Raw genomic sequence first — 24,065 nt, 5'->3', positions numbered from 1 at the left:
GTTCTGTTTATCACTGATTTTTAATGAATTCACTTCAGGCATTATTTCATCCCTGAAATTATAGTTGCCTTCAAACAGTCATTCCTACTCAGGCAACACTAGAACCAGACAGAGAAAAGTCATTCATTTTCAAGGAAGACTTAGAAATTTCAAAGGCTGGATTTGTTCCAATGCAGAACAAAATCCACAAATTTCAAAATTCTCTGCAAAAGGAAATGGAGCCATAGCTCTGGGGTCGACTCTCTGGTTGCTCATCCCACAGCTGTGGCCTCTGAAAGCCAAGCATTCCCTGTTCCAAGGCAAACCACCACATGGGCTGTTTCCTGGAACCCTGTATGCTGTGGAGCCATGAACCTTAAGAACTGGGGCTCCCTATCAGCCCACTAGATGGCTGTCAAGGAATTGGGAGCCTGGAAGCTGCTATTAAGTAGGCTGGTAAGAAACATGCCTGATGGAGTTCCAACAGAACTAAGCCTATCAGAAATAAACCCTCTCCACAAAAATGTTTTGATTTTGATGAATCAGGAAATTCCAACAAAAAACATTTCACTCGAATTTTTCCAGCCAGCTGTAGTCACAACCTTCACTGTCAACAGATCAGGTAGCTCAGACTTCTTTCCAGACTTACTGGACCAGATAATATAGAGCCATATAAATACTTAGATGACCAAAGTGAATTCTGATCTCAGTTACACAGCTATAAATCTGGAGCGACTCTGTTGACTTCAACGGAATTTTCACAAGTGTAACTAAAATTGAAGTTTGACCCAATAATTATAATTTTTTTATTGAATGCTATCATTTATTTTGATGAATAAGTCACAGAAGCCAAAAGATAGTAAGGACAAAAAGCCACAGAAGATCAGGATAAAAGTGTACTCTCAACTGTCTTGTAAGGTTTGAGAAGATACAAATAATGGTGTTTCAACCACTTCCTTGGGGATGAATGTCAACAGTCTCACAGAGAGATATTTAGGACATATATCATAATATTCAGCACAATTTTTTAATGTCATTATTTATTTATTATTATGGTAGTAGTCAGAGACCCGAGACAGGCATTGGGCCCAGTTATGCTAGGTAATGTATAAATTAAAAAATAAAGACAATCCTCTCCCCAAGAGATCCTGCAGTCTACGATTATAACATCTAGGCACAAAAGGTGGATAAATAAAGGGGAATGGAGTCGGGGGACAAGGTGACAATAAAGACGGATATGTTCACTTATATGAGTAGTTTCAGAGGGTATGTCTACACAGCTGCCGGGAGCAAGTTCTGCAGTCATGGTTAGCATGCTAAAAATAGCTGTGTAGACATTGCTTTGAGGTTCTGGTTTGGGCTAGAGCTTGGCTCTGAAGCCTTCCCCCTGCCCCTCAGACTTTAGAGTCCGAAGTCCAGCCCAACCTGGAATGTCCACTTTGCTATTTTTAGTGGACTTCCTAGCAGGAGCCCTGCTAACACAATTCTATTGACCCAGGCTGCAAGACTTGTCCCAGCAGCTGTGTAGACATACCAATAGTCTTTTTTTCTTGATTACACTTGGCCTTTAGCCAATGTCATGCTGCTAAAGTTCAGAGTCTGTTACATGGGAGAAGTTTGGGTAAATATGAGAATCAGAATTAGGTTTCATAAGAGCTGGGCTAGGTAAGTCATATTTTGGACTACTGAGTTGCCACCATCAAATAATCCTTTAAACTTGTTACAGTTATATGCTGGTAATGTTTTGGTTCAACTCAACAAACTTTTATGTATTTGCAGGAGTACCAAAAGCTACTATCTACAGGATGCGAATAGCATTATTCAGAAATGATCTGAACATCTTTGAACTTTTCTACTGTGTTTATATGTGGAAGTAATAGTCAACTAGAAGCCAGGGGGATGCATTTGCAATGATGGAATGTTCTTTTTTCCTCTTATGTGAGCTGATAGGATCTTTTAATGCCCAGAGTTTCTGATTCCATTTTATGTGTAAATGATTGCTGCTTTAAACCATTGGCTATGGTTTATTTATAGAGTAATACATAGTCCACAATTAAATGCCAAGCTGTAATTGAATCAAAGGATTCTGCTGATGCCTTGAATCACAAGGGTGCAGCTCAAGTGCTTTAAAAAGGGCAGCAGAACCTGAGACTAAATTACAGCCTCCAGTATTCAGTCTGGGATCATGCATTATTATTTATAATATGGATAAAAGGATTATTATAATACTGAAGTAAATAAAAAGAAAATGCATCAAACAGCAGAAAGCAGAATGCTTACAATTCCTTCCTTGTAATATTTTCTACAGAAAGAAAATACAGATTCAATACATTTATCTCAAGTGATTTACAGAATAAGTAAATGTCTCCAAACCTTATGAAGTTCAATTTGATTAGGCAGTATATGAACAAAACAAAAGAACTATTTTCTAGTATAAAACCTCTAGTCTCAAATACGGAAAACACCATGTGCACAAAGACTGATTGACAGAGGCTGCGTTTATTACAGAAGGGAAAAGATTACTTTTAAAATATATCTGATTGCACTTACGAATGTGATACACTAATAGAACAATAATGATAAACTCTCTAGTCATTAGTAAGCTAACAAGAAAATAGATTGTAAACTATTTATTAGGAATAATTTTTAATTGTATTAGTCTCTGTGATTGAAATTCTCTCGTGTAATTTTTCTCAACTTACTTGCTTTGTCAATTTCTTATACAACTTAGGGCACATGAATGGTGCTGGACTGCTAGCCTTGAACACTGAAGATCCCTGCGTGTCCACAGAAAAATATAAAATGGGCATCAACAGTCATGCTCTTCCAGACTGCTCCACCAAAACATATTCTAGAAGGGCCACTTTTGGGATAAAAAAAGATAATTTAGTCTTCATGCTCAGTAAGTCTTTGGGCTATCTGCTGGGAACTGGAATGGCATTCTGGTGCTTCTGGTACTATGGGTACGTCTTCACTACTGGCCGTATCAGCGGGTAGCAATCGATTTCTCAGGGATCGATATATCGTGTCTCATCTAGACGCGATATATCGATCTCCAAACGTGCTCTTGTCGACTCTGGAACTCCACCAACGCGAACTGCGGTAGCAGAGTCAACAGGGGAAGCCACGGACGTCGGTCCCGCGCCGTGAGGAGGTAGGTAACTCGATCTAAGATACTTTCACTTCAGCTATGTTATTCACGTAGCTGAAGTTGCATATCTTAGATCGATCCCCTCCCCTAGTGTAGACCAGCTCTATCATTTATAGGTGACAAAAAGCACACAGGGACATGCATTCCAGCAACTGTGATACAGATGTTCGGATGTGGAAATCTGTCCCTTAGGAACTGAATTAAGTCTGCCAGATCATGACTCATAGGTTCCCTACCTACCATCAGTTAGTCAGTACTATTTGCTGTCACCACTGACCCGGATGACAGATGAAATGCTGACCCACAAGAACCCAGTGTGGTAGCCTGCTACCAATCTCTTGAGCTATCCGTTTCCCAGAACCTGGAATTATAAGGACATTTGGACTCTTTGTAGGAGATGAGGGAAGAGGGGAGTGGAAAGAGGGTAAGATATCTGCTATCTCTACATCCAGCAACCCCCCTGCCACCTCCTCACAGCATTTGCTATACCACACAAAGTTGCTAAGGCCAAAAATTTAACATGATGGAGACAGGGCTTGAACATTTGTATGGAGTTCAGGAATATTCACAGTTATCATAGTTAATGGTAACAAAAATGTTATGGAAAGGATATTAATCTTCATGCTTCAATGCTTAAAGCAATCTCTGTTAGACATCAGGATGAGTCCAAAGGGGCAAAGAATCACAGATTATTTGCCAGTGCAGATTGCTTACATCTTCCACTGAAGCATTTTGTACAGCCCAATGTTGGAGAGAGGATACCAGATAAGATGGACCTTGGTATGATCCAGTATGGAATTCCTGTGTTTATTTAGGGGCAGATCCATGGATGTTTTTTTGCTGAACATAAAAGTTACCAGCATTAGAAGAATTAAACAATGTCTCATAACCATATACAATATTTTTGCTATGATAACTATCTATTAGGGGTGGTGCTTGTCTGATAGGGGGTGGGCAGGAAAGTAATGTTCCATGACAACTATTAATGAATTAACAAATTATTATGGCATCAAACACCTGGGAAATCCCAGATGTGTATAAAGTTTTGGTTTCCATGCTTTTCATGTTGATTTAAGAATTAAACAAATGCTCCAATTTGGTGTTCAGCCAAGAACTTGTCAGGTTTGTGTTGAGATAATTTATTAACATTCTAAACAGAGACCTGTGTTAGGAGTAAAATATCTGCAACCCTTGTCTGAGAATGGGGCCTTCTTTTATCATCTGAATAGTTTTGTCAATCTTGCTACACCATGACATTCACAGGCAGTTATGTCTGAATACTTAAGTGAATTTGAATTTTGGATAAAGAATCTAATCAATTTAACTTTCTTTATGTGCTCATCACCAAAGTATCTAGGCTAAACTAGGTCACTGAATGTCATTTACAAAAATACCTTACATGGAGATAAGAGAACAGTACTTCAGAAGAATGGTCAGGAGGGCAAATAGCAGTCAGAGTACATGACAAAATCCCTCAACAACCCATGGGCTACAGGTTGTCCTCACAACCGTTGGTTCACAATTATCACAGGTGCCACCTTCCTCCTTGACCCAGGAGTGCTCTACCCCTGCTCTGCCCCAGACCCTGTCCCACTTCTTCACGTCCCTGTTCCTCCCCCTCCCCTGAGTGTGCCCTACCTCCGCTTCTCCACCTCCCCCTAGTGCCTCCTGCATGCCGCGGAACAGCTGATAGCAGTGGGCGGGAGGCACTGGTAGGGAGGAGAGGAGCTGGCTGCTGGTGAGTGATAAGCACCCACTAATTGTTTTCCATGGGTGCACCAGCCCTGGAGTCAGCACCTATGATTATTATTATAATAAAATATTTGTAACAGCACCATAGATGTGCATAGTGCTGAACTGAGAAATTAAAGAGACACTCACTGCCTCAAAGAGCTAACAGTTTAAAAAAAAGAGTGAGTATTACATTAGTATATGAGAAATGCCATTAAAGGTAGAGCAAGAGTAGTAAGACACAGACACTAGGTGGAAAACACAATATGACTCAAGGACATATTAACCTGGGCAAGGGTGATGGAGGTTGGAGGCTAGTAGAAATAAAATCTAGATTGTCACTAATCCTAACATGGCCACATTGGACACATTATTTTTGCCCTCTTCTCCTCCTCAGCGGCTGACATGAGAGAAGAACTGCACAACCTTATATTTTCCACTATAAGAAAGTTGGTGGGAAGGTGCTAAGAATGGGTGAAGAGTGGATGAGGAGTGGGCAGAGCCATAAATTCACTCCCTCCACTCAGACACAATGACCAGTGGAAACAGTGGAAGAAACATTTATATGGAGAAATAAGCTATGCCTCCAAAGAGTGAAGTCATTTAGGCACCCCACATAGCTAGGGAGAATCATGGGAGAAATGGTTACTGTGACATACCTTTAGGGTGTTTCTTTGGCCATATGCTGTCCTTTGCAGAATGCTGAGCCTAAAGGTTTAGTTTTGCTCTAAAACAGCTGTTTCCTTGGGTCATTTGAAATGCATCATATACATTCCTTCTCTTTAAATGAGATTTTCTGAGGGTTGCACTAGCATGAAGGGATTGTGGGAAAAAGTGGGTTTTGAAGAAAAATTGAAAAAGAGGAACAGAACAAGAGTGGAGAATCTAGGCTTGGTGCCAGAAAAAATATCATTGTGCTTTAAGTATGCTGCATGGAAATTAAATATCCCTTGGAAATTTTCATAAAAGTAGAGCTCTGACCCAGAGTCCGTGGCCACAACATTCCTGTATGTATTGTAATACACTATGCTGTGCAATGGTTGGTGGCTACCCATCACCACAGATGTGGGTATATTTCAAAGTTGTTATATGCATTTTGCATAGTTTGTGAAACATTTGCGATTCTTTGGGGAAGCTGTGATATATAAACACAAGGAGACAGATTTTCAAAAGAGCTCAGTTTTCAGTTAGGTACCTAAATGAAGTGGCCAGATTTTCAAAAGTACTTGGAACCCAGCAATTCCCACTAAGAACATTTTGAAAATCTAGCCACTTCACTGAATTGTCTAGTTGGGAACTGAGCTCTCTAGATGCTTTTGTCGAAAATTTCTTATTATTATTTCATTTTTAGGTAAGAAAATTAGAAGAGTTTTTCTCACCACTATCACACATTAACTGAGTTACAACAAAACCAAGGATCTGATTCTCATTTTGCTCTGGTAGCATTTTATACCCACTTTGCACAGGTATAAACACCCACACAAAAGCAGAGAGTCCTGCCCCAAACATCTATTCAAACTGAACTGATAAGTGAAATATCACATGGATGGTGTGGTATATCATTGAAGTAGAGCTTTCAATCTCTCAGAGAGGCAATAATAATTTAAGGAGAGAGAGCAGTTAAACTGAATTGGGGAAAGTTAGAACATATAACATCTCTTCCTTTCCCAGGCCTTGTCAAGATATCATTCCAAATTTAAGATTCATTGATTGGGTCCAAAATTTCAATTTAAACACACTCTGTGCACATTCACACAATGTAATTGTGTATATATGCAAAATCCTAGCTCATACCTACCTCTGACAGATTTGGGGAAACGTCCTCTGCTGCTCTGTTAAGCAGCATTCCATGCCATGCTATTTCTAAGGCAAATACTCACATCTGTATTTTGTTAACATTCTTTTTCCTGAGAGAAATGGTGTGAATAAAATGTAACTATTCACATGATATTTTAGAAAGCAAACAAAGAATAATTCATGAGCCAGGATGAAGTAAATCCACTTTTAAATTCAGGCAGCTACAGAGAATTTCTTACCATATATACCTGGTTCTTACATACACTATTACTTAAATAGTTTTCTTATAATATTTACTTTTTTTGCTGGACAGAACTGCATAGTATTTCATTGCAGACTGAGCTTACCTCCCCTTCTGTGGACTGCAAGTGCAGTTCTTTCCTACACGTTGCCTTTAAATCTCCTGCAGCTGCAGTAACTTGTACTCCCCTGGGAGCTTCCATTATCAAAGATCTAGTTGGAGACTCAAGTCTGAAAAAGAAAAGTATCCATTAATAAAAAAACCCAATTCTCATATAAAGAGCATGTGCTGATGAAAATCCATTGTCATGACAAAGAAAATGAAAATTGAATTCTTGCATGACTTATTTATTATTCTATGTGACTCTGATTCAAGAAAGCACCAAAGCATGCACTTAAGCCCATCATTGTTCAAGAAAGTATTTAAGTATGTGCTTAACTTTAAGCAATGGGATTTATGCACATGTTTGCTGTACTGCTTAGGGATGCTTTCTTGAACTGAGGCCTAATTTAGTTGATAGTTGCTCTGAGACTGAATTGTCGTTAGTACAGATATGCTTTCTACTGTGACTATATGCTGAAAAGTGATGTCTAACCTGTGTATGCAATGCCAGATGTACATTTAAACAAAATCCAAATTGAAATGTTTCCTTTGAATTTTTTTTAACAACAGTTTCAATTCTGTTGGACCTCTTCTTTCTTCACAACATACAAATAACCCCTACTAACTGCACTGGAGCTACTCACATGCTTGGGGATGAGAAGGCGATTGAGGAATGAGAGATCGATTAGGCCGGGGGTCTGCAACCTTTGGCACACGGCTTGCCAGGGAAAGCATCCTTGCGGGCCGGGCCAGTTCGTTTACCTGCCGCGTCCGCAGATTCGGCCGATCGTGGCTTCCACTGGCCACGGTTCACTGCTCCAGGCTAATGGTGACGGCAGAAAGTGGCACAGGCCAAGGGATGTGCTTGCCAGGGCTTTCCAACTCCCCCATTGGCCTGCAGCTGCAAACCACGGCCAGTGGGAGCTGCGATCGGCCAAACCTGTGGACACGGCAGGTAAACGAACTGGCCCGGACCACCAGGATGCTTACCCTGGCAAGCTACATGCCAGAGGTTGCTGACCCCTGGATTAGGCCCTCAGCCTATATTACTCTGCTTTCTGCACACATTTCACACCCTTCTGCAAACTGCTCACTGACCGTTTCAACCCCACAATATCTGCCGTATTCTCTGTATCACTTCTCATTGCAATTACCACATTTCTCTTTTTGTCCATCCACTAGTTCCCCCTTCTCTATATCTTCTTTTCCTCACACTCTCTGTTCTCAAGATCCTGGACCACTCAATGCTAAGGGGTGAGCTCTCTCTCTCTGTATTGCTAGCTCACAGTACTCCACTCTTCTCTGCAACTGAAAGTTGTAGTGGTGAGGATTTGTGGTGATGGTGCTCACGTGCAGGACTTATAACGACAGATGATCTAGTGTACAGGGCCCTGCACTGGGATTCAAGAGGTGTGGATTCAATGCCCGGATCAGCCAAAGACCTATTATGTGATCTTATTTGGTATGAGCAAGCTTGAACAAATCACAGTCTACACAGTAGCTCAGTTCTCCATTTGTAAAATGAGGATAGTACTGCCTGACCTCACAGGGGTGTTATGAAGATGAAATCTATTAATAATCATGAGGTGCTCAGATACTATCACAACGAGAGCCAGTTCATCAGCTAGATAGATAGCTGGGAGAAAAGTGGCAGAAGTGTTTTGTTCCTCTGCATTTTCCTTCTATCAGTTTGACCCCGGGGTAGTATGTCATAATCACCCAGAAGTATAACAAAATGCATTTATAAGGGGAAGAAGAAAGGAATTGTTTGATCCGAAGGATTTGCCAGCTAAAGTCAACTGAAATAGCTATTAAGTAGCATAGACAACTGGATTTAGGCGTATTGTAATGTTTTATTTATTTATTTATTTTGCTGACAGGAGATAGCAGTCTTGGATTATCTTCCTGAAGCCAAAAATGTCACATTACATCAGGGATAATGGAGATGAGGTATGAGTTGAATGTCATGAAGATAGCATCTGTAAAATATTTCTGACTGCTGGGTGTCACCGGCACTCAATGGGAATAAATTTGAAAGCAATTATTTGAAAGTACAGAATATAACTTAAATACATTTTTCAGCTATGAAATGATCAGGTACTAAGCATTTTAGATGCCTGTGTTTAAAGGTAAATGCAAAACATGAACACATTATCTTCTGTTAAAGAACGGGAAAGAGACACATGTAAAATTCTTTGTGCTGAATGATTTTGTTTCATGAAAAATGAAGCAGCAACTATTCCTGATTATTAATTACGATTATAACCAACATAAAGGAACAAAGAATAGGAAATGGAGATAAAGGGAAAAAATCCTCTAAAGAAAGGAAAGAAGCTTAAAACATCAATTGTTAAAAATGGCAGTTAACGGGAACCACTATGAAAAATACACTCACTTTAAAAGGACCCATCCTTTAGGTTTGAAAAACACGATTGATCCTTTCATTCATCATTTTTGGGTAATTATATTATTATTGCTATTATACATAAAGGCAACTGGAAAGCATCTAACTTTAGTATTCTGTAGTGGATTCTCTTTATTCTTTTTTTTTGTTTGTTTAAGTAGATAGGTGCTAGTAAAACACCCTGGGCTACCGGATGCTGCGGCGGCTCACTGACCTAGGGGCCCCTGGGCTAGGGGACACCCTGGGCTGCTGGCTGCCGCAGCGGTGCACTGACCCAGGGGACTCCCTGGGCTGCCAGCTGCCGCGGCGACACACTGACCCAGGGGACACCCTGGGCTGCCGGCTGCTGCTGCCACCGGCAGCTCAGACTCCCTCTCCATCCCAGCAGCAGCAGGCCCCTCAACCACTTAAAAAAAAATCTTGGTGCCCTAGGCAACCACCTAGTCCACCTAAATGGTTGCACCAGCCCTGGGCCTGTCAGAGTGGCATTTACTTCTGTGAGTGATTCCTAGTCACATGATTTCATTTTTTTCTACCCAAGATAACAAGCAGATCCAACAGAGCAGAAAACTTTATACTACCTCTGTTATTAGACAGACACCTTAATGTAACAGGAAAGAGAATTATGTTTTAAAAACAAGGATCTTTAAAAATGTAATCTGCCAATTCCAGACAGAACAGCTATCCAGATTAAACCAATCTCAGTATTTCAGTTCAAAGGTCAAATGACACACAAACCTTACATTTATGATATTCCATTGTGCTGGATCTGAGAAGACTGGTTGATGGTCCACTAGTGAATTGAATTACCCAAACAACGAGCAGATTGATGATGTTACCAATCTTACATTTACATTAAACTTTTCACCCAGAGGGATCCTCAGACACTATTACAGAGGATCACTTTACCTGCTTCTGAAGGCCAACTCTTTTGGGGTGAAATGGGTCATCTGTCCACAGCAACACTACACTTCAGCTACAGAGAGCAATTTAGGAAGACATAATTTAATTACTCACCTCGAATATGGCCAAGAATAACATATGATGGGTAAGGGGCCAGGACCTGAGTTTCTTCATTTCATGCAATTTCAAGGTACCCTCTGTGGAAAAAATTGTTAGAGGGGCTTGTTTTGCTTCATTGTTCCTCTTCCTCATCTGCTCAGAAAACATACAGGCCCTGATTCACAGTGAGCTGGTTGTGGCTCCATGATTTTCAGCCACTCAGTGGAATACAGAGCACTAGGGAGCCTAATCTAACTTGTCTAATTGAATTTACCTCAGTGGAGCATCAGGGATAGAGGCCTCTGCTCCACTCTAACCCTTTCCATGTCTGCCTCATTTCCAGTCCACCACTTACATGTCTCTGTCCTCCCCTTTACACAGAGTTGGTAGGGAAGCTGGTATAGGGTTACATCAACTGGCTTTACATTGGCAGAGATTCGCCCAACACAGGGAGAATTCTCCTGTGGGAATCTGATAGACTTCAGTTTGCTTTGTGCCCCTTGAGCAGAAAATCGAGCCCACAATATTCAGTAGAACCACTAAACCAAATTTCAATTTCTATAGACAGGGCCTGTAATTTCTCTTCCCATGGTATCACTGGAGTCCTTTCCCTCTAGCATGTGCAAGTAGCTACTAAAACTTAAACCACTGTAGGCTAAGTCTGCTAAAAAGGAACAGGCGTATTGAAAAATGTGCTGCTAAATAGAGAACACACATGAAGAAGGGCATCCATTCCCCCTTATCCAGATTCTTTTTCAGTTAGCATTATTTTATGGACTTCTATAGTATTACAAGAGTAAAGATCCACCAACAAAAAGAAAAAAATATATATCTTGTCTATTAGGTACCCATTATGAAGATTTTGGCATATTGAGAGACATGTGTCAACCATGTGATGTATCCACTTGTGGGCTGTAAAATTGTCTTAGACTGGCAGCTGAATCAACAAGTCAATAAAGATATGAAAAAGTCCCAGGCAAATATTCAGTGACTGGATAAATTGTTCACCATGTTCTGTAAGTGGGAGCAAATGAATGTAGCCTATAAGATCTAAACTTTATTTTAACGTCACAGATTGAAGATTGAAATAAGACACTTGGCTGATCACAATTATACAAATTCTAGTGTGACATGCTGGCACTGAGAAAGTAGTCTGGCATATGTTTGACATCCTAGGTTACAGTGACAATGTCATGGATTATGGCAGAGAATCATCAAGAAAACAAAAAGCAGAAAGTAAGGAAAGGGAAGTAGAAGCAAAGGATAAAGGAACAGTGAAATATCAGAACTTCAGGAGTACTGCAGACAAATTCTAATGCCACTGTGGTCATATTCAACACTGATTTACACCCCTTATTCAATCTCATTGAATGGGATTGCAAGTTAGCACAGAGTTTGACCATTTGTCTTTTGAGAATAATATACATTAGATAGCAACATGATTTGCCAAATAGAGGACAACTCCAGATATTGCCGTCTCAACTGTGGAACATCCCCCAGGCAGCATAACTTTTGTGGTTCTCCTGGAGATGGGATATCTATGTCATACTCTTCCAAGAGATGGGAGACATAATAGATGGGGCAATTAGCAAAGGGACTGGGAAGACGCACATGTTCCCTTTTCCACAATCCCAGAAAAACTGGCAGCCTTCCACGGAGAGTGCCATTCCTCCCATAAGACACAGTTGAGGGGGAGGACAGGGAAAGACAATATCTGAAAAAACACGTAGCAGACCTGAGATGTGGGGATCAGTGGGAGAGCACTCATCTCACTAAATGCTGGCAGAGAAGCATAGCAGAGACCTCAGCACTACTTTGTCCACTAGCGCTGGGAAGCCTCATTCTACACACTATCTACTCCTCATCCTGCGTCTCTTTGATCTGCCACAGAGTGGGAGAGGAGAAAAGGTGAGGGCTCTACCCAGGCATCTCTGATCTATAATTCACTTACTCACGCCTGGAATAGGGACAGAAGCCATTTCCCATCTCTCCAGACAGGACAGCAGGGCCTTACAATTGTGCCTTGTTTCTTTTTGCTCTGGAAGAATGTTCTATATTAGCCTCACCCAAGAATTACCAGTTCTTTGGAGTGAGAATCCCTTGCATGGGTCTTTCAAGCAGAAGCAGCAGCCTCTCCCTTTTCTTATAGCAGAAATTTTCATTCCCCCCACTGATATATGTGTCCAGCTGGGCAGGGTGACTTGGGGTCCCTAAACTTCCAAGTGTCACCTTATATATTGAAAAATAGTTTTTTTCAACTGTGACATTATTAGGTAGAAGTGCACTTAATTCTGATAAATAACAAGCACAAATTACATCAAAGGAGAGAGAGAAAATATATTAAAGGGGTACTAATCAACACTGACAAGCAAAGATGTTGACTCTGCACAACTCATGGCTCACCCTAGAACTTTCATTCATTCATGAGCTTGTTTCATATAAATATATTTTTTTTATCATTATGATAAGATAATTTATTGCCCTATGTGCTTTGGCGGTGGGAGTCAGGGTGCTTGGTAATTAAAATGATTATTTTCACTTTATTCCCATTATTTATGCTATTATTTATAACATTTATTATAGTTGAATACTCCCACTTTGTTAAAAAATATGTGAAATGTTATTGAACAAATGTACTGAAAAAAATCTTTTATTGATTTATTTAACCTAGTACACTGCCTTGAAGGTCAATTTTCCTGGACCTTATTGGACACCAGTTTCAAATCTGTACATGAAATTTAAAATAATTGTTTGTAATCACTGGAATGCAGTATCTCCAGGATCTAATCAATTCTGTTATTGGAATTAAAGGGAAAAGAAATATACATCTATGTGCCAGACTCATAGAATCCTAATTTTATGCACTGATTGTCAGCTGTATTCTAAAGGCTGAAATCTGTCCTCAGATGGACACATGCCACTCCCTTTGACTTTAGTGGCAGCCTGACACATACATTCAAGGGCAGAATCTGGACCTAGGTGTTGTGATCTCAAAGAAGCGAAGTGGATTCCCTATGGAAATAGTGGGGATCCCTTCCTGAAAACCAGTAAATAAGAATTTTTCACTTATACTTTCCACATTTAACTTTACAGGTCATTGACAACACATTTAAATAAAGATGAAACCTTTGTGACTGAGTATCAGGACAGTAAAGCAGTCACTGTACCGTTTGCTGTTATGTCCACCTTCATATCTAACCAATATCATTGCCACCTTTATAGTTGGTCATTGGTACCTTTATAGTTCCTAAAGCTCTCATTAACCCAGAAATCAACTCACTGTACTAAAAGCTGAATACTAATTGCACTGAAAACTCCATTACTTCATTATAGTGAATCTGCATTATCATAGTAACTGAATACTTGAATATTAATAGACCTACACAGGTTGGCCGGAAAATCACTTCTTTAAAGGCCAAGCTGTAGGATCTCTTCTGAGAACCCAAAAGAAAGTTAGATGAGGAAGAGAGAGACATAAAATGGAATAGGAAAGGCTCTGAAATTGTCATTATCTTTATTTATTACAAGTACTAAAGAATTAGTGATGAGAACATAAGAATGGCCATACTGGTTCAGACCAAAGGTCCATCCAGCCCAGTATCCTGTCTGTCGACAGTGGCCAATGCCAGGTGCCCCAGACGGAGTGAACCTAACAGGTAATGATCAAGTGATCTCTCTCCTGCCATCCATCTCCACCCTCTGACAAACAGAGGCTAGAGATACCATTCCTTACCCATCCTGGTTAATAGGCAACAAGGAAGTCTGGAGAAGTGTTGGAGAGGGCAACAGCATTAAATTGACAGCACTCATCAAATGTAATGAAGATTCAGGAATGACCAGAGGTCTGAGGAAAGTTAAAGAAGTCTAGTGTGTGAATCTATAGAACAAGGGCATCCCCAAGATGTCTAAGGATTTATGAAAATACAAGGAAACAACCCAAAAGACAAGGAAGTATAAAAACAAAACAAACCTTGGAATATTGGAGGAGGGTGGAAACAACCAAGAAAGTTAAACAAATGTTGTTTTAAGGGGTGTAGCTAAGAGCCAATGTTAGTAAAGTAAATGAGACAGCTATTAATATGGAATCTAAATTTACAGCAGAAACTTATTTACATTACTTTTATAATAGTTTATGATAGATCCAGGGGTGAGAATTGGGCAGGGGGGAAATAAAAGCCTTTAAATGATTTTCATTGTAGGTCAGTTGTGTGTCCTTTACCCAAGAGAACCTGGGAACTGCTTGATAGTTTTCAAAAACATTTCTGAGTGTATTATCTTATTTTTCATACAAAAAAGTAATTTTTTGTTTTTTATTTTTAATAATGTTAGTACTTGAAAACCTCATCATTACAACATTCTGTATTGACCACCTAAGGTTTACTAGGACTTAAACAAAACTGACAGTAGAATGATTCAGCATATTTGCTTGCACAAAGCTAACACATCAGACATTACAAAATGAAAACATTACCTTGCCAAGTGAAAATGTGAAACAGAACAAGATCTTTAAAAAATATCTTGTATGCTTTAACTGAAGGAGGCAAAGTCTGGTTGCAAGGTATAGGGGTATTTCTCTAAGTCTTTACACGAATACCACAGATGATCTAGTTCAGAAAAAGCCGCAGCAAAAGCTATTTTTCATCTTTTTTGTGCAAGCCACCATGTTGGCTAATGTACTGGGGAATGAACTGGAGATTTTCAGTGCTAAAAATCATAAGCTATACCGCTTAAGTAAGAGCTCTCTATCTGAGGTTCTAACAGTTTCATATCCTACAGTTGAGTGGAGGATGGAAAATCTGTTTTGCAAATGATTTCAAAATTTTGAAATCTAGCTTTGTTCCCAATTGGAGTGAAAACCAACAATTTCAAAATTTGCAGTAAAATAAATAAAATAGTTGCAAATCAATTGAAATGCTTCATCGTACAAAAAGTTAAACTAGGTCACATTATGAAGGAGGAATATTAAAAAATAAAACACAACCACAAGCATGTAGGGACCAAATTAGAAAGGCTAAGGCACAAAATGAAGTTCAACTATCTAGGGACATTAGAGGTAAGAAGAAAACATTTTACAAATACATTAGAAGCAAAAGGAAGACCAAGGTCAGGGTAGGCCTATTATTCAATGAGGAGGTAATGACAATAACAGAGAACATAGCAATAGCTGCAGTGTTAAATACATTTTTTGCTTCAGTATTCACCAAAGAAGTTAAGAGCAATCAGAAGACTAATACAGTTAACATCAGTGTAAATGGGGAAGGATCTGAGGCTAAAATAGGGAAAAACAAATTAATAATAACTTATCCAAGTTAGATGTCTTCAAGTTGGAAGAGCCTGATGAAATACATCCTAGAATACTTAAGAGATATTGGAGCCATTGGCAATTATCTTTTAGAACTCTTGGAAGAAAGGAGAGATCACAGAGGACTGGAAAAGAGCAAATATAGTACCCATCTATAGCAAGGTGAAGGAGGACAAGCCAGGTAATTATATACTAGTCATCTTAACCATGGTACCTAGAAAGATAATGAAACAAAATCAATCAATTTTTGTGAAGGTAGAAAATAATAAGGTGATAAGTAACAGTCAACATGATTTATCAAGAACAAATCATGTCATTTCAAACTAATATCCTTCTTTGATAGGGCAATAGGCCTTGTGGATAGAGAGGGAGTAGTAATGCTTTTGATAGTATCTCATACGAACTTCTCATAAGCAAACTAGAGAAATATAGCCTAGACAAGCCAACTAAAAGATGTCCAGAGAATAGTTATCAATGGTTCGCAGTCAAGCTGGAAGGATATATTGAGTGGAATCCCACAGGGATCTGTCTTGGGTCCTGTTTCCATTCCATATCTTCATAAATGATTTGGATAATGGCATGGAGAATACACTGATAGTGGATACCAAACTAAATGAGAGTCAACAAGATAATACTGCTGCAAACAAATAAACAAACATTGTTCTGGGATGTATTAGTACGCATGCTGTAAGCAAGACAAAAGTAATTCTTCCACTCTACTCAACACTGATAAGGAAAGATGTGGACAAAATGGAGACCATCCAGAGGAGAGCAACAAAAATGATTAAAAGCTTAGAAAATATGACCTTTGAGTAAAGATTGAAAATTTAGGTTTGTTTAATCTAAAGAGAAGACTGAGTGGGGACTTGATAATAGCCTTCAAGTACATAAAACATTGTTGTAAAGAGGAAGAGGATAAATTGTTCTCTTTATGCAGTGAGTACAAGACAAGAAGTAATGAGCTTAAATTGCAGCAAGGGAGATTTAGGTTAGATAGGAGGCAAAACTTCCTAGTTGAATGGCTAGTTAAGCACTGGAACAAATTACCTAGGGAGGTTACAGAATCTTCACCATTGAAGGATTTTAAGAACAGGTTAGAAAAACACTTGTCAGGGATAGTCTAGATAAGACTTAGTCCTGTCTCAGTGCAGAGGACTGGACTCAGCCTACTGAGGTTGAGTCTAGTTCTACATTTCTATTTTGATTTTGAATTTTTACTCTATATTCTATTTCAAAAAAGAATACAATACAAATTAAGAATTTTTAACAAAGTAATTTCAAAACAATAAATCAACAGGGCAAGGATAGCTAAATGGTTTGAGCATTGGCCTCCTAAACCCAGAGTTGTGAGTTCAATCCTTGTAGGGGCCATTTAGGGATCTGAGGTTAAAAATCTGTCTGGGGATTGGCCCCCCTTTATGCAGGGAGCTGGACAAGATGACCTCCTGAGGTCCCTTCCAACCCTGATATTCTATGATTCATCTTGAAACACTGAAATAGAACATTTTGATGCTGTTGGAACTTCTTTTCCCAGTTTTTTCCTCTAAAACAAAATTTCAGGGAGATTGACATAATTTCATAAAGCGTATCTATTTTGATGGAACTGCATTCTCTTACAGAAAATAGTTCTGTTGAAGCTTTTCAGACACTTCACAGAGGAGAACTTGTAATGCACACTCCCCAGTTGGATGCACTTGCACTCAACCATATCTTTTTGTTTTTGAAAACAGGAGTCAGGAAAGATTTGGTAAGTCAATTTATTTTCAGTTACCTCCCTTATGACAGGGACCGTCTTTAGCAGAGACCAGACATTTCTTTCTATCCTTTGGCAGCAGGCCATGCCACCAGAGGGGAGCCAAGTGGCCCTTTCTTCCTTTTTGACAGTGAATTCTATCTTCAGAGCCACTGAAGACAACAAAACTACAGAGACAAGGAAGATAATCATTTCCCTTTATTCTGTACTGGTTAGACTACAGCTGGAATACTTTGCATACATACAGGCATTATACAATAGAAACGATAGAGAAAATTGAGAGATTGCAAAGAAGTAATGAGAATGATAAAGCATCTAAAGTGAAATGTAACACAAAGAGGGATTAAGGAAAATAAATGTGGATTAAATAAAAAAAAGCCTTTTACATCAATCCAACATTAAGGCCTGCACAGTTAACATCACAAAAAGACGAACTGCAAATACTAAGGTTTCAGTAGCAATTCTGACTCAACTGCAGTGCACATCCTTAATGATACACAACACGAGTTTTATGATGCACAAATTTAAACAGAAAAATATGATAGAAATTACACAGGCGTAATGTGGCAAGTTAGTATTTCTGTTCAAACGCAAACTTTGCATTTCTTGTTTTTACCAAGTCAAAATGTTGCATTAACATTTTTAAAATGTAATATTCTTGTTTTTAAGAGAAAAAGAGAAATCTCCTGTGCTTAAATAACGTTAGCTTTTAAATGAGTGCAACTAGTCGGAAGTTCACACTTCCCTGTATTGTTGCTATTGGCTGGTTGGAGACCGGTTTCTGAAATGCTAGGTTGTTAGAACATCAGTATAGTTGTTTACATTGTGATGTCTCTAACCTTACGATATAACAAGTTTTTTAAAAATAAATAAAAGCTTGCATATTAGGCAAACATTGGAAGGATGAAGATAAGATTATAGGATTTGAAGGAAGTGTTTTTGCACCCACGATTTCCTCCTGAAGTTAATACAGGATTTTTTTGGAGAATTTTGCAGTTTTTCCCCCAAGCCAGCTTGATTCTCTGAGATACTGAGCGCTAAGGCTCTGCTCCAAAAAAATACTCAAGCATGTTCCTGACTCAAGAAAATAAATAGTTCCAATGAAACCAATAGTCTTATAGAATCATAGGACTAGAAGGGACCTCAACAGATAATCAAATCTAGTCTCTGTTTTCAGAGTGGTAGCTATGTTAGTATCAGCAAACACAACAAGGAGTCCTTGTGGCACCTTAGAGACTAACAAAGTTATTTGTGTATAAGCTTTTGTGGGATAAAACCCATTTCATCAGATGCATGCAGTGAAAAAAGTAGGCAGGTATAAATATACAGCCCACGAAAAGATGAGAGTTGCCTTACCAAGTGAGGGATCAGTGCTAATGAGGCCAATTCAGTTAGGGTGGATGTGGATTCCTGCTGGGAATAGGCCACATGCACCCTAATTGAATTGGCCTCGCTAGCACCGACTCCTCACTTGGTAAGGCAACTCCCATCTTCTCATGGGCTGTATATTTACACCTGCCTACTTTTTTCACTCCATGCATAGCCCACAAAAGCTTATGCCCCAATAAATTAGTTAGCCTCTAAGGTGCCACAAGGACTCCTCATTGTTTTTTCTAATCTAGTCTCCTGTACCCATGGCAGGACTAAGTGTTATCTAGACCATTCCAGACAGGGGTTTGTCTAACCTGCTCTTAAAAATCTCAAATGATGGAGATTCTACAACCTCCCTAGGCAATTTATTCCAGTGCTTAACCATCATGACAGTTAGAAAGATTTTCCTAGTGTCCATCTTAAACCTCCCTTTCTGCAATTTAAGCCCATTGCTTCTTGTCTTATCTTCAGAGGTTAAGAAGAACAATTCCTTCCTCCTTGTAACAACCTTTTATGTACTTGAACACTGTTATGTCCCCTCTCAGTCTTCTCTTTTCCAGACTAAACAAACCCAATTTTTTCAACCTTCCCTCATAGGTCATGTTTTCTAGACCTTTGATCATTTTTGTTGCTCTTCTCCAATTTTTCCACATCTTTCCTGAAATGTGGTGCCCAGAATTGGACACAATACTCCAGTTGAGGCCTAATCAGCATGGAGTAGAACGGAAGAATTACTTCTTGTGTCTTGCCTACAACAATCCTGCTAATACGCCCCAGAATGTTTGCTTTTTTTGCAACAGTGTTACACTGCTGACTCATATTTAGCTTGTGGTCTACTGACCCCCAGATCCTTTACTGCAGTACTTCTTCCTTGGCAGTCATTTCCCATTTTGTATGCGTGCAACCGATTGTTCCTTCCTAAATGGAGTACATTGCATTTGTCCTTATTGAATTTCATCCTATTTACTTCAAATAATTTCTCCAGTTTGTCCAGATCATTTTGAATTTTAATCCTATCCTCCAAAGCAGTCGCAACCCCTTCCAGCTTGGTATTGTTCACAAACTTTATAAGTTAACTTTCTAAGCCATTATATAAATCACTGATGAAGATATTGAACAGTACCAGACCCAGAACTGATCCCTGCGGGCCCCACTCATTATGCCCTTCCAGCATGACTAGATAACTACTTTCTGGGAATGGTTTTCCAACCTGGTTTGCACCCACCTTATAGGAGCTCCATCTAGGCTGCATTTCCCTAGTTTGTTTATGAGATGGTCATGAGAGACAGTATCAAAAGCTTTACTAAACTCAAGATATACCACCTTTTACCACGTTCCCTCTATCCACAAGGCCTGTTACCCTGTTAAAGAAAGCTATCAGGAATGTTTGACACTATTTGTTTTTGACAAATCCATGCTGACTGTTACTTATCACCTTATTAGCTTCTAGTTGTTTGCAAAATGATTGCTTAATTATTTGCTCCATTATCTTTCCGGGTACAGAATTTAAGCTGACTGATCTATAATTACCTGGGTTGTCCTTATTTCCTTTTTCATAGATTGGCATTATATTTGCCCTTTTCCAGTCTTTTGGAATCTCTCCCATCTTCCATGACTTTTCAAAGATATGTTTGAAGTTAAGCATGTATTTAAATGACCCCAGCACACCAGAGGAAGGTAGCAGTGTTTTACAGGTCGGGGTGGGGGAAGGTGGTCAGAAACTGCTGCAAAAACATGAGGGGCGGGGAGGCAGCTTGGCAATACTGACTCATCCCCTGGGAATGTAAGGGAGAAAGGTTTTGAAAGGTGCAAGCCCTGACATTAGAATCTCTTTCTCTAGGCAGTAAGCAAGGCAGCCCCACCTTCCCTCCCCTCAAGGTGGCAAATATCAGATTTGGTTAAGACCTGCTCTGGGCATTGCGCTAGTTGCTCCTTTTTTGGGGGAGGGGGGAGGGAAGGAATTTTCCCTCATCATCAGATTGGGCTAGATGGAGTGGGTTTTTTTTGTTTTGTTTTTTTTTGCACTTTCCCCACAACGGGTATTAGGGAGGACTTACTATGGTGAAGAAGAAAGGAGGTTAGGCTGTATGTTGAAACTCATTTTGTAAGTGTAGTCAGATGTCTGGTGTAGATACTCCATAGGGAAGGCATCCATTGACCAGATAAATGACCTGGTAAAGGACTTACAAAGAGGTGCTGGTTAAAATAATGGAATGGGGTGGAGGAATTGAGGCGCCTAAGATTGGTATGGCACAGAGCCAACTCCATTTCTTATAGCCCACCTTAACACTGCTACAATGTAGGTGGATGGTAAGGTCCAAGCCATGGGCTGGCAAGGGGACCTGGATGGAAAATGAAGGGGGCTGGTGGAAGCCCCAAGTAGTTATTTGAATGAACATGGAATTGCCTGCACCATACACTTTTATCTGCCAGTAGTCCCAGATATTTAATAATAAAGTTGTGATCTGATTCAGTCCATATCAGTTGTCTCCTGTCCTTCTTTTGGTATAGCTGAATTGTTGGATTGCAACCGAAGTGCTCAGTACCTTGCACAGTTGAGTTTTGAGACACAACAGCACTCAGAGTAGCAGCTAATGTCTCAAACCTCCTAGTCAGGCCAGAGAGGAGAATCATGACGTGCAATGACCTTAAAAAGAGGATGGGGTTTCAATTGGCTCTGCTAATAGGTTTACTTAATTGTCACTGAGCATGCTCAGAAGTGATTTTTCAATAGCTTAGAACCTTAGTGTTTAAGTGAGGACTATAGCATACTGCATTTCATGAGTTAGCTGTTTCTGTTAAAGGCCTGTGAAAAAAAAAGTAGAGGTTTTTTCTTTTTTTTGAGCATTTGAAGAAGTGTATATTTCTCACTCTTGGATCTTTTAAAACAGTAGAAAGAATTTGGGCCATATTTTTTCAAAGACTAGTCATCTCTGGGCTTGGACTAAGGGTCCTAAATATCAATCCAAGAGGTGAATGTTTTTGAAAAATGCAAGCATATAAAAACAGGGGCATATAATGGAAGCTCTTTGTCAATCTTAAAAAAAGGTCAGAACTAACAGGTGCCTGTCATATTAACCAGGGAAAATGGAGCATACAGGGGGACATGGTGATGGTGTGCACACCTCCGCCCCCCCCCCCCCCCCCCCCCGTAAGTATAAAGATTAGGAAGAAGTTATTCTCACCAATTAGAGATGTGTTTGAAAAATGGATTTGTATCAACACAAAAACATATCAGTTTAAGTACAGAATATCTGAAGGCGAGATCAACTTGGGAATGAAACCAGTTTGTGAAAAAAGTCAGGGAATGAGAAAGTCATTAAAATCCTTCTGGTCATAGCTCGAGGGACTGGCAATAGTTTATAGTCAATGTTCTACAAAAAAAAAAATTAAAAAAACAGGGACTTGGACTGTCTCAGGCTATAGCATCTTCTCCCTTGTGTTGAAGATTGGTTTGTTAGCTTTTTCTGGATAAAGTGCATGAACAGAATATCACACTTCTCCTGCCAACTTCAAATAGCTTCTCAGCCTAGCTTCTCTCAACCTTGATCATTTCAATGACAAAACCGTGTCACCTCTTCTCTGGTCTCAAGCTTTTACAGAAAGGACACAGAGCTAGGTTAACATGCTACCTACTGCAGCCTTTTAGACAGAGGTTCTCAGAAATGTCATATGGCTGTAGCTTTGTGGAAAACATAAAACCATTCTGTGGGATTTGTGTATCTTCGATACTGATCAGAGTCAAAATGAGATTGTACGGGCTTTATCTGTTTCTTGCTGCTTGATCAATTTCCATCTCATTATGCCCAGCACTAGCTTTCAGGATTAGCTAATAGTTAATGGTATACTAGTCTTGACATAGAAGAAAAAAAAAGGCTATTAAATTTGATCTTCTAGTTCTCCCCAGAGGTAGAAAACAACAACAAAGTAATTTACCCCCTTATTGAGAAGGTGATTCAGGGCATAGCTATCAGCATATAACCACTGGCTGACTCTTTTGTGCATAGATATTATCCTCCACCATATTTTAATGCATTATTATCATTAAAGCCAATATTTTGGGGCTATAATCTTGGCAGTTTAGTTCCTTCACAGCATTCTTGTGAGAAAACGTATCAAAGGAACTCTGGAGATTTAATTATCAAAATGTAATTCATTTTGCTCATTCTAAAGCACGGTTATTTTATTCTGCATGTTTCAGCTAATGAAAGTCAGATTCAATTACATTTTGGGCAATGGATTTGATTTAAAGGGGTTAATCAGTTTTCACAAAGGATTGTAGGAAAACGTTTTGCTAGCAAAAGCTGACTGGTTAGACTAGGAAAAATGTAAGGAAAAAACAACACAGAAAAGGGGACAAATATGCAGCTGTTTTAAAGCTGGATTGTTAATGATTTTTAAAAGGAACATTTTAATAGCAAATATTAGAGATGGGCCAAAGTCTGAACACCCTTACATTTTGGTGGGGATGACACTGTTCAGAGTATGAACCAAGCTGCAGAGCTGAACTCTGCAACCCACCCTTTTGTCTATAATGAGCTGAGCCGAACTGTCAGATTTTGAAAACAAACAAAAAAACCCCCCTTAATTTAGTGGGTGTCAAAAACTGGGTTCACATCCAGTTTTGTAGTTCAGTCTCATCTCTAGTAAACATGATCATAATTTTACCTTCTAGTTTCATTGGTGGATTCTGCTGGATATACAAGGTCATTATTTAGTAAATTGTCCAGTATCTTCTGTGCTAGACTAAAATATATTGTCAGCTTTCATAAAATCCTAATTCCAGAGGTTGATAATTTCACTTCGTTTAGATGACTTCATAGGTTTCAAATGCAATAACCCTGAACCCTAATAAATACATAGCAGTGAACATTTGGGGGTAGCTGGCAGAACATAATACATATTCAATAAATGAAGAATAAAATAATTTAATTGTAAATTAATGCTGTTAGCCTAAAATGTTATGTGCACAGTAGGAGTTATTTCAGTTTCATAAATGTCTTATTTGATGATGATTGGTGCTGAATTGTCCTTCTGTGTGTTGTCTCTAAATCAATCTGATGTTAGAAGAAGAGGGGAAGGCTAGCTGAAGAATGTTGAGGAATTCCCATTAATTGCAGCACATGTGACAACAAATGATTTAAGGGAATGGTTGGTTTGGCAGCTATTCAGTGGGAAGGAGAAGCATGGAAAAGAGAAATGCCAAAAGAGAACTAGGGTTGCTAGTAGACT

At 39.3% G+C, this 24,065-nt stretch overlaps 1 protein-coding gene across 3 annotated transcripts in view; it reads right to left on the bottom strand.

Moving 5' to 3' along the window:
* SGCZ (sarcoglycan zeta) overlaps nt 1-24,065 on the bottom strand; it is a 392,280-nt gene that overhangs the window by 5,543 nt on the left and 362,672 nt on the right. For all 3 annotated transcript variants that reach the window (XM_032799005.1, XM_032799007.1, XM_032799006.1), the window contains one exon: nt 7,006-7,129. In XM_032799005.1, the coding sequence (XP_032654896.1) occupies nt 7,006-7,129 (124 nt within the window). The remainder of the gene's footprint in view (nt 1-7,005; nt 7,130-24,065) is intronic.

This window comes from Chelonoidis abingdonii, chromosome 5, assembly GCF_003597395.2.
Source record: "Chelonoidis abingdonii isolate Lonesome George chromosome 5, CheloAbing_2.0, whole genome shotgun sequence".
Taxonomy (NCBI): domain Eukaryota; kingdom Metazoa; phylum Chordata; order Testudines; family Testudinidae; genus Chelonoidis; species Chelonoidis abingdonii.
Note: the sequence above shows the minus strand (reverse complement) of the source record. Positions and strands in the feature narration are given on the sequence as shown.